This window comes from Mytilus edulis, chromosome 4, assembly GCF_963676685.1.
Source record: "Mytilus edulis chromosome 4, xbMytEdul2.2, whole genome shotgun sequence".
Taxonomy (NCBI): Eukaryota; Metazoa; Mollusca; class Bivalvia; order Mytilida; family Mytilidae; genus Mytilus; species Mytilus edulis.
The window spans coordinates 67,423,637-67,438,282 of NC_092347.1; the positions used below are offsets into that span (position 1 = coordinate 67,423,637).

General features: G+C 31.0%; 1 protein-coding gene across 1 annotated transcript in view; it reads left to right on the forward strand.

The window, feature by feature from the left end:
• Window positions 1-14,443, forward strand: part of LOC139520291 (uncharacterized) — a 36,544-nt gene extending 22,101 nt beyond the window's left edge. The window contains exons 8-15 of the mRNA XM_071312806.1: window positions 594-715; window positions 1,972-2,141; window positions 2,493-2,664; window positions 4,373-4,486; window positions 7,136-7,376; window positions 9,392-9,587; window positions 11,445-11,584; window positions 14,016-14,443. Of these exons, the coding sequence (XP_071168907.1) occupies window positions 594-715; window positions 1,972-2,141; window positions 2,493-2,664; window positions 4,373-4,486; window positions 7,136-7,376; window positions 9,392-9,587; window positions 11,445-11,584; window positions 14,016-14,351 (1,491 nt within the window). The 3' untranslated portion in view covers window positions 14,352-14,443. The remainder of the gene's footprint in view (window positions 1-593; window positions 716-1,971; window positions 2,142-2,492; window positions 2,665-4,372; window positions 4,487-7,135; window positions 7,377-9,391; window positions 9,588-11,444; window positions 11,585-14,015) is intronic.
• Window positions 14,444-14,646: the final 203 nt, after the last annotated feature.

A 14,646-nucleotide genomic window follows, 5' to 3' on the forward strand; every position in this document is an offset into this window, starting at 1 on the left:
TTCTCCTCTGAAACCACTGTGCTTAATTTGACCAAACATGGTCAAAATCATTATTAAGGTATCTAGTTTAAAAAATGTGTCTGGCGATCCGGCCAAGCAACCAAGATGGCCACCAAGGCTAAAAATAGAACATATAATATATAAATTGAAAAAAAACAATTAAACAGGTAATACTCTATTGTAACACAATTAAACAGTATAAATGACTATAAAATGAGAATCAAGACACTAAACAATTTTTTAAAGATATTGAAAATATCTAATTTGAATATTGAAAATTATAGAGACCAATTAGGCAGCAACCATTTGATTTTCTGGGGGGGGGGCTATGGTTTTTTTTGGAAAAAAAAGTTTGTTTCCAGTTTTTGGAGAAAAAAATAATTTGTTTTTGATTCTGAGAAAAAAAAATTGTTTGTTTCACCCTCAGCTGCCACTTTATGTAATGCTAAAATTGAAAGAAAAAAATTGTTTTTCGCCGCAGTCGAAAAAAAAAATTTGTCCAGAAAAAAAAACCATAGCCCCCCCCAGAAAATCAAATGGTTGCTGCCTTATGAGATTTGGATTCAAATTATATTCATTTATTTATATTTTAGAATTCCAGACTTTCCAAATGTAATATATGCACAAGAATTAAGCTTCATTTGGCTGATGTCAAAGACAAAAAAAGCAGACTTGTATTAATTAGTATGCGCAATGAACATCTAAAGAAACAAAGGTATATTGTTAATCTATTGTACGGTATAATGCAGCTTTGGAAAATAATATATTACAACCCTATGACATTTATTAACAAGAATATTTCAATACTTATAATTACATCTCTTCAATAAGATAATGAAAAATCAATTTTTATCATTTTTTTTTTTTTTTTAAATTTATGCACTTTTTTGTGATAGCATGGGTCATTATGTATATTTAATTCCTGTTCAGTAAACAATGAAATTGGGGTCAAAACCCTAATTCAACATATCATTAACTTTTATATAAAAAGAGAAATATCCTTAACAAACATGTGAACTCAGTTTCAAGTTACTAAACTACCATACAAAAAACTTAAACCTGATCACAGACACAGGCTGTCTTATAGAACCTCAGACCATTAATCAATAATACCCCTTGACTTCCTTAAAAGGTTGGGCAAAAATACTTTTGGTTAATACAAAATAACAATAAAAACAATTGATATGGAACTGGTTGTTAATGATAGTCAAAAGATTACCAATTTTTCAATATGTATATTTTCATTCAGTCCTTTAACAAACAAGTTAATGTTATATGCCTTTTGTTCAGAGAAAAATCACAAATTTACAAAAATTGGCGGCATGGAAAATTTGACTTGAAAAAACATCAAAATAGGATAAAACTGTCTTAATTTATTTAGAACGGTCCACTTTGTCTTCTTTTGGTAGTTTGACTTAAAATTTAATTTCACGATAATAGCCCAGAAATGGGTAAATTGATGGAAATTGTGAAAATCATTAAAATTGCGTACTTTTAAAAGGCCTTTACGCAATAAAAAAAAATGCATCATCATAATGATTTTTTTCCTCGCAATCTATTCTTTAGACATATAAACCCAAAAGTCAGGTTAAGACAAAAAGTTTTACTTTTTTTGAAGAAAATGTTGCCTCTCAGAGGTGTACATTCTTAATTTGGGTTAAATGAAACACTAAAAAATTTCGAGATTGAGAAGAGTAGTCATATGTTGTATAATGATTATAGATCAACATTAACACAATTTTCTATTTGTTATACACCCACTCTTAAGCTTAGGGTCTATATTGTTATAATATAAATTAGATCTATGAAAAAATATCAAATACAGTATTGAAACATAGGTTCCTATAAGACATAGAAGTTACAAGTAATTATAAAAAATATTTGAACTTTTATTCCTATACCATAATACATGTATAATGTTTTTAGAATGACTTATTGAGTATAAATGTTATAACAAATATTTTTTTAAAGCTTGGAACGACAAAAGTATTATAAACATATCCAAAAGGCAAAGAAACATCCAGACAAATACCTGAGCATCATCATTGATGGGATGGACCAAAGCAAGACAGAAATACCGCACTACATGTATGTCAGTTCAATGGTTAGCTGTCTTTGGAAATTGCGTGTTCATTTGGCAGGTATGATATACATTCATAAAGTCAAAATTAAAGTAAAACCATACAGTTGACATTGAATTAAATGTTTTTAAAGAATGTAAAAAAAAATCATGAACGTAAGACAGTTGGTCAATGTCCAAAAACTTATCATTGAAAGACTAAATATTGGAAAAGTTATTTTTATGATGTGTCAAATCACTATTTTATATAGCCAATCAAAATTTAAAACAGAATTTTAACTTATTTTTCCTTGATTTACAGACCCCCTGGCTCTTATGTGGAAAAATGTGTAATGTTGGTTGGTGGAAAATATTAATTATGTTTCTTTTCTTGCATCATCTTGTTTAAAATAGTTATGTATGTACATTTTAGGAGCAATTGTGCATGGTGTTGGGATATATGGTTTTTTTGATTACATGCAGTACCAACATGGAAGTGCCCTTACTATTCACGTTTTGATAAATATATTGTGGATGTTAAAAGAAAAGTTACCAGCCACACTGTATATGCAAATGGATAATTGTGGTAGAGAGAATAAGAATCGGTAAGATCTATTTGTTTTGTTCTTGTACATCTAACACAATATATTTAAATATATGATTTTTAAGGTGGTACCCAACATTTTCACTAAAATTAATTTGGCTCTTTAAATTTTCATAAAATTTTGACAAAGTATTTACTTTGACCTATTAACAAAAATATAAAAATTTCAAAAAATTTGAACCAACCAAATTGTCAGAAAAATTACACTGGTTACATAGCAGTTTGACAAACACTAATTTTGATCATTGAGAAACTAAATAATCCCCTAAAAACACAACATAATTAAAACATTTAGCTGATATTACAGAGTTATCTCCCTGTAGTGTTAGGTTCCACCTTAAGTTTTACTTTTATTGTCAATTTCAATTTGAGTTTAAAGTATCATTTAAGGGAAAGCACCTCTGAAAGAATCATTATTTTTATTTGTTCTGGGTTTTAGGAAGTCAAAATCTGGTCAATAGTCTGGTGATGTTGAGTGGTCAGGTTAGGAAAAGGAGAACATAGTTTGTGTAATGAACTGCTCCTACAGTTTTTAACTTAAAATCCTTAAAAAGATAATTACAGGAAGTTTGTATATATATTGAAGTTGTGTACCTGCTATTTTGGTATCATTTGGAGATCTTTCGACCATATCAGTATTCCAGACTTGGGAGCTTAGTCATTTCTCATTAAATTGGAGGTAACAAATTTTGCATAATCAATTGTTCATACAGGTTTCTTTTGGTCTCACAACTTTAAAACTAATTTTGAATAATGATAAGGGGTTATTATTTTGAGACTTATATGGAATGACTTGCTTAAAATTTTGCTACTGTTTGGAAATTAACTGAACTTGGTCTCAATCATTATCTAGTACTATGTATTTTGATTTGAACTGTATTTTACAAGATTAACAAACCACATTAGATATATGTGAGTGACACAGGCTCTTTGAAGCCTCTGATAAGTTTATTCTCCTATACCACAATTTTAGAAAGATAAAAAGATTTGCTATTGCATCAAATGTTGCAAATATTTCTGTACTTAAAGATTTAAAAACTTTCTAATCTTAAAATGGTAGGCCATTTAAGACTTGCTGATCTTGTGCGATATTTATGATTTTTAAACTGTCAAAAGCAAGGAAGTATTGTTTGACACGAGATAGATTATTAGATCTTGTTTATCTATGAATTTTGTCAGAACAAGATTAAAGTTGATAATTTTTTTGTAATGATCACAAGAAAGTTGTGTTTTTTATATGAACATCCTCATGAAACCTTTAAAAAATAAAGCATTAAAATTTCACATCATTTAAATTGGTGAGAATAAATTTGTCACTTTGAAGGTCAATAGGGAATAGAAGCCTTTTTTGTTCTTTTACCATATTTGCATTCAAAGAATATAAAATAGTGCTTTAATCTGAACACTTTAGAAGAGTTGGTGGAAATGATTGTTAAAAACAACACCATGCCATATTGATAATGTAAACCTCAACAGCATCATTGGAAAATTGCAATAACCAGATGATCATTGGTCATTTTCACACAATTGTTTTTTCTCACTTTTACTGTAAGATTAGTAACTAAATCTTGTTTTCAAGAGTTAATTTGAACCTTATTAGCAAAGATAGATTGCTCTTCAAATTTTCATTCACGTATATAAATAAATTGAGGCTTTGCCCTCAGTTTGCATCTATTGTCTATATTGACAACACAAAATTTTAATTGCAGGTATCTGTTTGCCTTTCTGGGATTGTTGGTGGAGCTAAAAGTCTTCAAAAAAATAAAGGTTTCATTTTTACCAGTTGGCCACACACATGAAGATATTGATCAAGTTTTTTCAAGGTATTAACCAGCATGTTGATTGCTGAAGCATTTGTATATATTGTATGTTTACCATGGATCAAATCTCTTTGCAGCACAGTTAAGCAACTTTTACATTGAGTCATTCAGTACCCTTAAACTGTGACTCACAGTCATCAATTTTAATCATGAATCTTATGGAAAAATATACAAGTTTATTCTCTGTTTAAGGCAAGAAAATGTGGAAACTCAGTTTTTTATTAGATTATCATTGATCATCTCAACAAGATTTGTTTTTTGGATTGAGACGGGACGCCGAAAGCAAGAAAAGCAATCAAGTTGAGATGACCAAGGATAATCTGTTTATCCCTATTCTACCTAAGACAATTTTGTCAATTTCATAAACAACTCCACGTCCTTCCTTAGTTTCTAGCAATTATTTTCCATCTCAAGCAAGTATCATGATATGAAAAATTATCATAAAATAAAGATCAAAGGAAAAATGCACAAAATATAATAAAGGTCTAGGTGACAGTGACTTACGGAAAGATTATAACAACAGGGTATAAGATATTACAAACTAGTCAAAAACATCATGTTTATTTATGCAGACAGTTATACTTTTAGATATTTCTCATCCAATCTATTATGGTAATATTCTAAACAAAGCACAAAAATGTCAAGATTCACCTAAGAAATCTAGCAAAACCTTTAAATATACTTATTAAGAAGGGATATAGCTATGATAATATTGTAAGGTCACCTAAGACACATTTTGGTTCTAGTACTGATTCACTTATAGGAGTTTTGCAACAGAAATAAACACATTTATTCTAAAACAAGTAGTTAATATGATAGGGGTGAATAATTATACCAGGTATGCTCTTCTCATTTATTTTATGATGGTATGATACCAAACCCCTCATGGCATGGATTGTGCTCAATATTCGTATGATGAAGACATAATATTTCAATCAGTTTAATTGAGGTCTGGAGTTGGCATGTTCATTACTGCTAATAGTCATTTTGTGTAAGTTTCTTTTGTTACCTATTTTGACATTGGACTCAGACTTCTTAAAAACTGGGTTTTTTGCTGTGTTTTTTTTTTTCTTTTCTATATTGATTAGAGGTTGAGGGAAAATTTTGAAATCTAAAAAAAAAACATGTTCAACCCTGTTTTTTTTTGCGCTTTTTACAAGTCAGGAGTCTCTAGCCTATGTTAGTCTTATATGAATTTTAATTTTAGTTTCTTTTATATATTTCGAGTTGAGTATTACGTCTAATTGAACTGGTAAACATTTTTTTATTAGTAGTCAGTCTTTGGGTGCAGATATATCTTGCTGTGTTTAAGACTTAAATAGGTGGACCTTAGCTGTTTTCTGCTCTTTTGTCATGTCATTGTCTCTTTAACAAATTCCACATTTCCATTCTCAATTTTATATGGCAAAAATTTGAACCTTTATTTAATCCTTTGTCGCCTTATTAACTTGTTATTAAACAAACTAGTAAACACCCTGGTGTCAATGTGATTATGAGTCATTTTTGTATTACCAGAGTCTTATATATAACATGCCAATGTATTAATTAGCTCAATTGATATAAAATGTTTTCATGCCCTACCTATATTATAGGGGCATTATGTATTCGGGTCTGTGCATTACTGTCTTTCTGTCTGTCCCGGATAATGTAGAACTTTATGGTTAACAGCTGTTTATCATGATCATGAGGATATTTAAGAAGACTGTGTAGAAGACATGCTTTATAAAATTATTCCATGACAGATATTTTTCAAAACATATTATTATGATAGTGCCTAATGATAAATTAATGATTCTTAACCGGATTTTTATGACAAAAATGTCGTTTATTGATTTGGGGATGTATGGCGGGCGGGCGGCAATCAAATGTTGTCAGTGCAACAACTCATGAATCATTCAACCAAACCTTTAAAATTTTAATATGTTGTTTCTGACAACTAAACGAAGGTCAAGTTCAATAATGGCGATTTTGACTTTTACCGTTCAGGAGTTATGGTTCTTGAAAGATTGAAAAATGGAGTTTCCAGTTGTGTCTGTGCATTTACGCATAAACTGTTCTACCAAAGCTTCCAAAATTTTATTATGTTGTTACTGATGATAAAATGGAGGTCAAGTTCAATAATGATGATTTTGACTTTTACCGTTCAGGAGTTATGGTTCGTGAAAGATTGAAAAATGGTGTTTCCAGTCGTGTCTGTGCATTTTCTAATGAACCATTCAACCATAGCTTTTGAAATTTTTACATGTTGTTACTGATGATAAAATAGAGGTCAAGTTCAATAATGACAATTTTGACTTTTACCGTTCAGGAGTTATGGTTCTTTTATGATCGTAAAATGGCGTTTCCATTCACGTTGTTGCATTTACTCATGAACCATTCAATCTAAGCTTTTCAAATTTTAATATGTTGATACTGATGACAAAATGAAGGTCAAATTTGATATTGACAATTTTCACTTTCACCATTCATCAGTAATGGTTCTTGTGATATTGCCAGGACACAAATATCTGTTAATAAATCCGGTTTGCTGTCGTTGTGACAGCCGCTTGTGTAAAAATGATTTAAAGACAGTAGATTTGATATTTTTACAGAGTAATTAATAAATTTAAATTATTTATAAAATTGATGTAAATCTAACTACTTCAATTGTAGGTTTTCACATTGGCTTACAGACCACTCTGCACTGACATTGCCATCACTCATCAAGGGTTTTGAAAAGTGTACCACATTATCACCGACTGGTATAATCACTGAAGATGTATTTAATGTTACTGAGTGGATTGCTCCTCACATTTCGTCTATTTCTGGACATTCAAAACCACATGCCTTCAAATTTGAATCTGATGAAAATGGAAGAGCAATGCTGTTTACAAAGGCATATGCCAATGATAAGGTAAAGATGATCAAGTTCCTGTATATAAAACTATGAAAACTTTCTAGTCGTACTAATTACCTTTCTCAACATAATAAAGTGAGAAATTATGTTGATGCTCGAGTTTTAGTGTGCACCTGTTGTCAAAAGAAAACATCAACAACATCATAGGCAAAATCTAAATAAAATAACCAATTGGTAATCTTTGCAAGATATTTTTTTTTATATAGAGCTTTGCATTTGATTATAGTATTAACAAAACATTAGCATCAACTCAATATCATTGCTCCTTGTACCTATCACATATGGAGAACAGTGGCGAATCCAGGGGGCCGGGGTTGAAAAACCCCTTTCCTTTTTAGGTCACCAGCTTTTCTCATCACTTGGAGTCCGGCGTCATCTGTCGTCAGTAGCTTTTACAAAAATCTTCTCCTCTGAAATTACTGGGCCAAATTAAACCAAACTTGGTCACAATCATCATTGGAGTATTTAGTTTAAAAAATGTGTGGCGTGACCCGCCAACCAACCAAGATGGCCATCACAGCTAAAAATAGAACATAGGGATAAAACGCAGCTTTCCGCTTATAACTCAAAAACCAAACCATTTAGAGCAAATCTGACTGTGATTTTATTGTTTATCAGGTCAAAATCTATCTGCCCTGAAATTTTCAGATTGTTCAGACAACACGTTGTTAGGTTGCTGCCCCTGAATTGATAATTTTAAGGAAATCTTACCGTTTATTTTTTATTAATTTGAATATTAGTATATATAGAGATAAACTGTAAACAGCAATAATGTACAGCAAAGTAAGACCTTAAAATTAGTCAACATGACCAAAATGGTCAATTGACCCTAAAGGAGTTATTGTCCTTTATACTCAATTTTTAACAATTTTCATAAAATTTGTAAATTTTTACTAACATTTTCCACCAAAACTACTGGGCCAAGTTTATTATAGAAAGAGATAATTGTAAGCAGCAAGAATGTTCAGGTTGCTGCCCCTGAATTTTGCTGTTTTTTGTTATTATCTTGAATATTATTATAGATAGAGATAAACTGTAAACAACAATAATGTACAGCAAAGTAAAACCTAAAAATAAGTCAACATGACCAAAATGGTCAATTGACCCCTAAGAAATAATAATTGCCCTTCATAGTCAATTTTAACAATTTTCTCATAAAATTTGTAGATTTGCACTCACATTTTACACTCAAACTACTGTGCCAAGATCTTTACAGATAGAGATTATTGTAAGCAGCAAGAATGTTAAGTAAAGTAAGATCTACAAACACATCACCATCAACGAAACACAATTATGTCATGAATTTATCTGTGTCCATTGTTCAAAATGCACATTGACCAAGGTGAGCGACACTTTAGAGCCTCTAGTTTGTGAATGAGCAATGCATCTGAATAGGAGTTTACAGTTTGAACCCCCCCTCCCCCTTTCTTTTACTGGTGCATAAACCTCCTCATAACATCAGTCTTCACAATGAAGTGCAAAATCTACAGTCCCAGAGCTCAATTTTTGAAAATGTTTAGTTAGATTCTGTTGGCCTGTAGATATGATTTTTACCTGCCTGGGGTTGCCACTCAGCGTGAAGACTAACATTGGTAAAAAATTAAATGCTACGACGGCTAATCTTAGAATTTTATTATTTAGTACAAAAACTGAAAGCTTCAGAACAACACAATGCAATATAAACAACAAACAGATATCTATACTAATCCTTGTAACTACCCTATTTTTTGCTGTTAATGAAACTTTGTCATGATCTTTTACCATATTTAAATTCCATTGTGCCTCTTCCATTTTATATTTTTATCAGAATAAATTTGTTGATTGCCTTAACAAAACATCGATTTTGCTGGGAATTTGCCTTCGATTTAAATGGGAATTCATGGTACATGTATATGTATTGGACAGTATTATTATTTCTAATAATTGTAATAAAGATATGTTTTATACTAGCAGAAAATAATCAAAGCATTATATCACAGTGCCTTTAATGCTTTATAACATTGTATCTTCAGAATTGGGACCATTGTGAAGGTACAGAAAAATACCTTCTAAAATCAAGACCATCTGGACAGCCAAATATTATAGAGCCTAACTTTGAAAAAGTTGACCTAGTTAAACTAGAAAATGACATTGAAAAGGCTTTTAAATATTTTAAAAGTGAAGACATAGTTTGGTGGAGGCAACTTTTCCTATCTGCAAACAGTACTGGTATGTGTAATCTTGATTTTAATGATAATCCTTTTACCTCTTCATGAGATCTGTATCTTTTGACATGATTAATGAGTGATTATTAAAAAGAGTAGTCTGTTTACTTATCAATTTTGTTTTCACTAAGTTATATTAACAAATTCTGTAGTTGACCATATAATACTATCAGATTATTACATGGCATTTTTCATATCACATGTAGTATCAGCCCAACAGCCGCATACCATGTTTACGTGGTTCCTGAAGTTTAAAGTTACGGTAAAAACGTTCACGGACGTTGGACCCAAAATTTGATACATTATATATGAAATTTTTCTATCATATGCCTCAACAGAGAGAGAAAAAACCCACAACAGTTTCATATAAACGAATTGACAAAAAATTATTCAACAATATACATAATTGTGAACATTGTTTGGAAAAATTAATTTTCTTTAAAGAAACTTTCTAAATTATGTTTCACAAAAAATTGAAAACATTTATTTAATAATTTGTTTGTTTTTTAATTATTTTTATTATTTTAAACGATATAATTTCCATTATAATTGTTTTATTTACTACTTTGTAATGTTTTTTACTGAAAACGTACCATTGGTATTTTCCGAAATTGGCCGAGTATCACCGGAATGCCATGTGATAACGTTACGGAAAGGCATGTGATAACAATCGAAGCATGTGATAAACTTTTCATATCAGCCCGCTAAGCACCAATTCGAAAAATATGAAATTTACGTCCAATTTAATGCTATTATCATATGGTAAAATTTATATGTTATTTAGTCTAAGTATATGATAATGTCTTATATTAGATTATAACTGAACATGTAACAGTCCTTGTGATACACAATTTTATAGACACAGTGACCAAATGAATTCATTTTATGCAACAGCTTATCTACCTTGTTATAGTGGTATGGGAGTCTAAAATAATTTGTTCATACTTTGTAAAAAAGTAGTATCTATTGATACATGTTCAAAAATACTATAAAGTTACAAAAAGAAGCATTTAATACTTATAATTACATTTTTTAGCTATGATCATGAAAACACGAATTTTATAAATTTTGTATTTTATTCACTTTTGCACTTTATTGTGGGACCACGTGCTATCATTAATGAAAAGTTTTATTGAGTGATGCAATTGCTTACGGAATAACACGTGATGTGCAGTTAACCAATCAAAATAAAGTATTAAAATGAAACATACATCTTATGTAATTATATAGTGTTAAAATAATAGGTTATGTTTTACAAATATTAAAAAAAGTAGAATCTACTACACTGGTGAAATTGTTGTGATTTTCTGTTCTTCATATATTCTTTGTCGAAAAGCTTCGAATTTTGACCCTTGACAAAAAAAATCATTGTATGAGCAGGAAACCTAAAAGTCTGGCTAACATGTTTAACCCAGCCACATTATGTATGTCATGCCTGTCCCAATTCAGGAGCCTTCAGTTCAGTGGTTGTCGTCACATTTTTTTATTTTTTTTTAAATTGTTTTACATTGTCAATTTGAGGCATAATTTATAGCTGAATAATATGGTATGTGCTTTGCTCATTGTGGAAAGCCTTATGGTGACCTAGACTTGTTAATTCTTGTCTCATTGGCAATTGTACCACATCTTCTTTTTTAATAAAGCAAAGGAAATATATGATTTCATTACCACTTATCTAAAATAAAGAGTAAATACTTTCCAATTCAATGGAAATTTATGATGGCCATTAGCTTCATGTTTAAGCAAAATGATGTCATAGCAATTCACTGCTCTGTGAAGCATAAACTGCCTTTTGGTAAAAAAAAAAAAAAGATTAATTAATACTGACAAATAGTTAATAACATTTAAAAAATAATTTCAGAAACAGCAGGAGATTTGCCATTCAGACTTTATGAAATTATTGAAGCTAAGCAGAATACCAATGCAACATTACCAGTAAATCTTGACACACCAAATACGGAAGTCTTTGATTTCCTGGAAGAAGAGGAAGTATATGCACCAGTATGTATTTGTTTTGTAATTATTATTATACTCCAACTTTTAAAAAGTTGTGGTAAACTGTTTAACCTCTGTCAGTCCCATGTATATTTTCTTTGCTTTTTTTCTCAGGAACTGCTTAACAAGAATTTCCAAAATTTGGTTTCAGGGTTTATATAAGTCAGCTATACTGTGTGATGTGTTTTCAGATTTATCACTTAACAATTTCCTGTTTTCCAAACACTGGTATTATTAAGTCTCCAAAACAAAGTTTGGAGACTTATCGGTTTTGCTCAGTTCTTATTATTTTTATTATTATTCTTCTTCTTCTTCTTCCGCCGCTTTAAAAAAAGAACTTGTCCGCAGCGTTTCTCCAAAACCGCTTGTCAGATTGACCTAGGGGGTCACCCCACCCCCTCTAGGTTGGCAACTTGTAAACCGTCCAGATCCCCACCCCTAAACCAAATATATTCTTGTAGGGGACAATAAAACAAATCAAATGAAATAAAAGGGAAGTCCCTAGGGGGTCACCCCACCCCCTCTAGGTTGAAAACTTGTAAACGGTCCAGATCCCCACCCCTAAAATATATATATTCTTGTAGGGGACAATAAAACAAATCAAATGCAATAAAAGGGAAGTCCCTAGGGGGTCACCCCAACCCTTCTCGTTTGAAAACTTGAAAACGGTCCAGATCCCCACCCCTAAACCATATATATTCTTGTATGGGACAATAAAACAAATCACATGAAATTAGATGGAAGTTCCTGGGGGTCACCCCCACCCCGTTTAATTTGAGAATGTACTATTATCTTGTAAACAGTCCAGATCCCCACTCCTAAACCATATATTATCTTGTAGGGGACAATAAAACAAATCAAATGAAATATAGGTAAAGTCCCTGGGGGTCACCACCACCCCCTCCTGTTTGAAAACTTGTAAATGGTGGAGATCCCTACTTGTAAGCCATATATATTCTTGTATGGGACAAAAAATTAAATCAAATGAACATGGGACCATATGAATGGGGAGTTATTGGAGCTTTGTTTGGGAGACTTCATAACAGCATCCTGTTACAATTACTTCGTGTTTTACACAGGGTAGCCATGTTGAAAACTTACATCACATTTTTCTATAGAAATAGCTACTATACAAGGATTTCTGAAATTTGGTTTCAGGGTTTATATATATATAAGTTAGATATACTGTTTGATGCATTTTCAGAATTATTACTCAATAAATTTCTGTTGACAAAATACTTTTAGGTACCATTCTTGTCAGATTTTTTTAAAAACTTATTCTAAAATTTAACATCAGTTCTATCTGTGACAAATTCTATGAGGGTGGATGACCAACTTTCTTTTAAAGAGTTATGCCCTTGGAAATATTGAATTTAAGTATATTGGCCTCTGTAGTGCCCTAACTTGTACAAATCTTCCCAGATTTTCATAAAACTTATACTATAGGTAGATATCAGGAATATGTTGGAAAAGTTCTATAATTAAGAAATGATTGATGCAAGCTATACTTTTATTGTAGTTTTAACAGGGTAACAGGCATTATACTCATGATTATTATTGCCCGAGGCATAGTGAGGGCTAAAATAACACAAATATAATGCCTACCCATTTTAAAACTACAATAAAGTATAGCTTGCATTAATTATTACAATTCTGAATAGGACAATTAAGGTAAGTATAAGTGTAAAAGCATTTGTGTAGGCACTTCCATGAACCTCCCTTTTTTTTTTTGTAAAGAAGCAAATGGCTGGCACTGTGATTAGTGATTAGTACTATCATATTCACCATTTAAGAGTTTGAAAGTGTTTGAAAGTTTAGGAAATATATTAAGTGCATGATGATTTGATAAAATTCATTATTCTGAAGAATTCAATATTATGTATGTGAAAGAAGCACGTCATATTAGACCAGTGGACAATCCCATCCTTTTTTCAAGAGTTATGCCTCTTGAAAAATTAGATTTATGAAAAGTGCTATGACAGGGCTACCAAAAAAGTGTTTTTATCAAGAATATTGTCCTTCAACCTTGGATAGATAAAATATGTGCACCATGGGGGACATACCACAACTCTGTTGTTTTATTTTTATTTTTTAGTAAAACTAATTTCTAGCTTGATGTGGTATGATTGCCAATGAGATTTCCCCACCAGAGAATAATTGACAGATGCTAGCAACTATTGTTCACTGCACTCCTTCAATAATGATCAGATTCAACAATATGAAAAGCTCAAAAATCTAACAATAAAACATAAATTTGTTTAAGAAAATATTGATATCATTTAAAAAAGAGAAAACAAAACATATGTTTGCTAATAAAGGCTTGCTCATGGTCACTCAGACAGTTTAATTTGCACTATATATGGGAGGAACATGTATTATAATATGGCCTCTTGTTTACAAAAGGTTCTTTAATTTATCAAAATATAACTTTTTGCAGATTATACTTGGAAAGAAAACAAAGACAGCTAATAGCCCACTGAAAGTAGATGATTTTGGCGTTTTTGATGTACCAACATATGCTGGCAAGTGGCCACAAATTGGTAAAGTTGTGGAATTTGTTGGGGACAAATTAAAGGTGCAGTGGTACAAAGGTTCAAAAACCACAATTTGGAATCTTTGTACAATTCCAGTCAAGGGTCAGAAAGGTGAAAGACAACCATGGACTGAATTAGTTTCAAAAACAAATGTAAAGCTGTCTGGTTTCCAGTTAACTGCATCTTGTTTTTTACCAAAGCATGTAAAAGACTTTATTGATGGATATGATTTTAATTAAATGAAATTCTGTGTTGTCAAAGATCATGTATATTTTATTTTAAGAATTGAATGAAAGGAAGAGATATACTAATGACTCTTTTTGGCCATTAACAATGAATATTTTTTCCCAAAAAAAATTGGTTTAGCATAAATATTGATATCAAATATGTCAGGAGCCTCTGGCCTTTGTTAGTCTTGTATTATTTTAATTTTAGTTTCTTGTGTACAATTTGGAAATTGGTATGGCATTCATTATCACTGAACTAGTATATATTTGTTTAGGGGCCAGCTGAAGGACACCTTCAGGTGCGGGA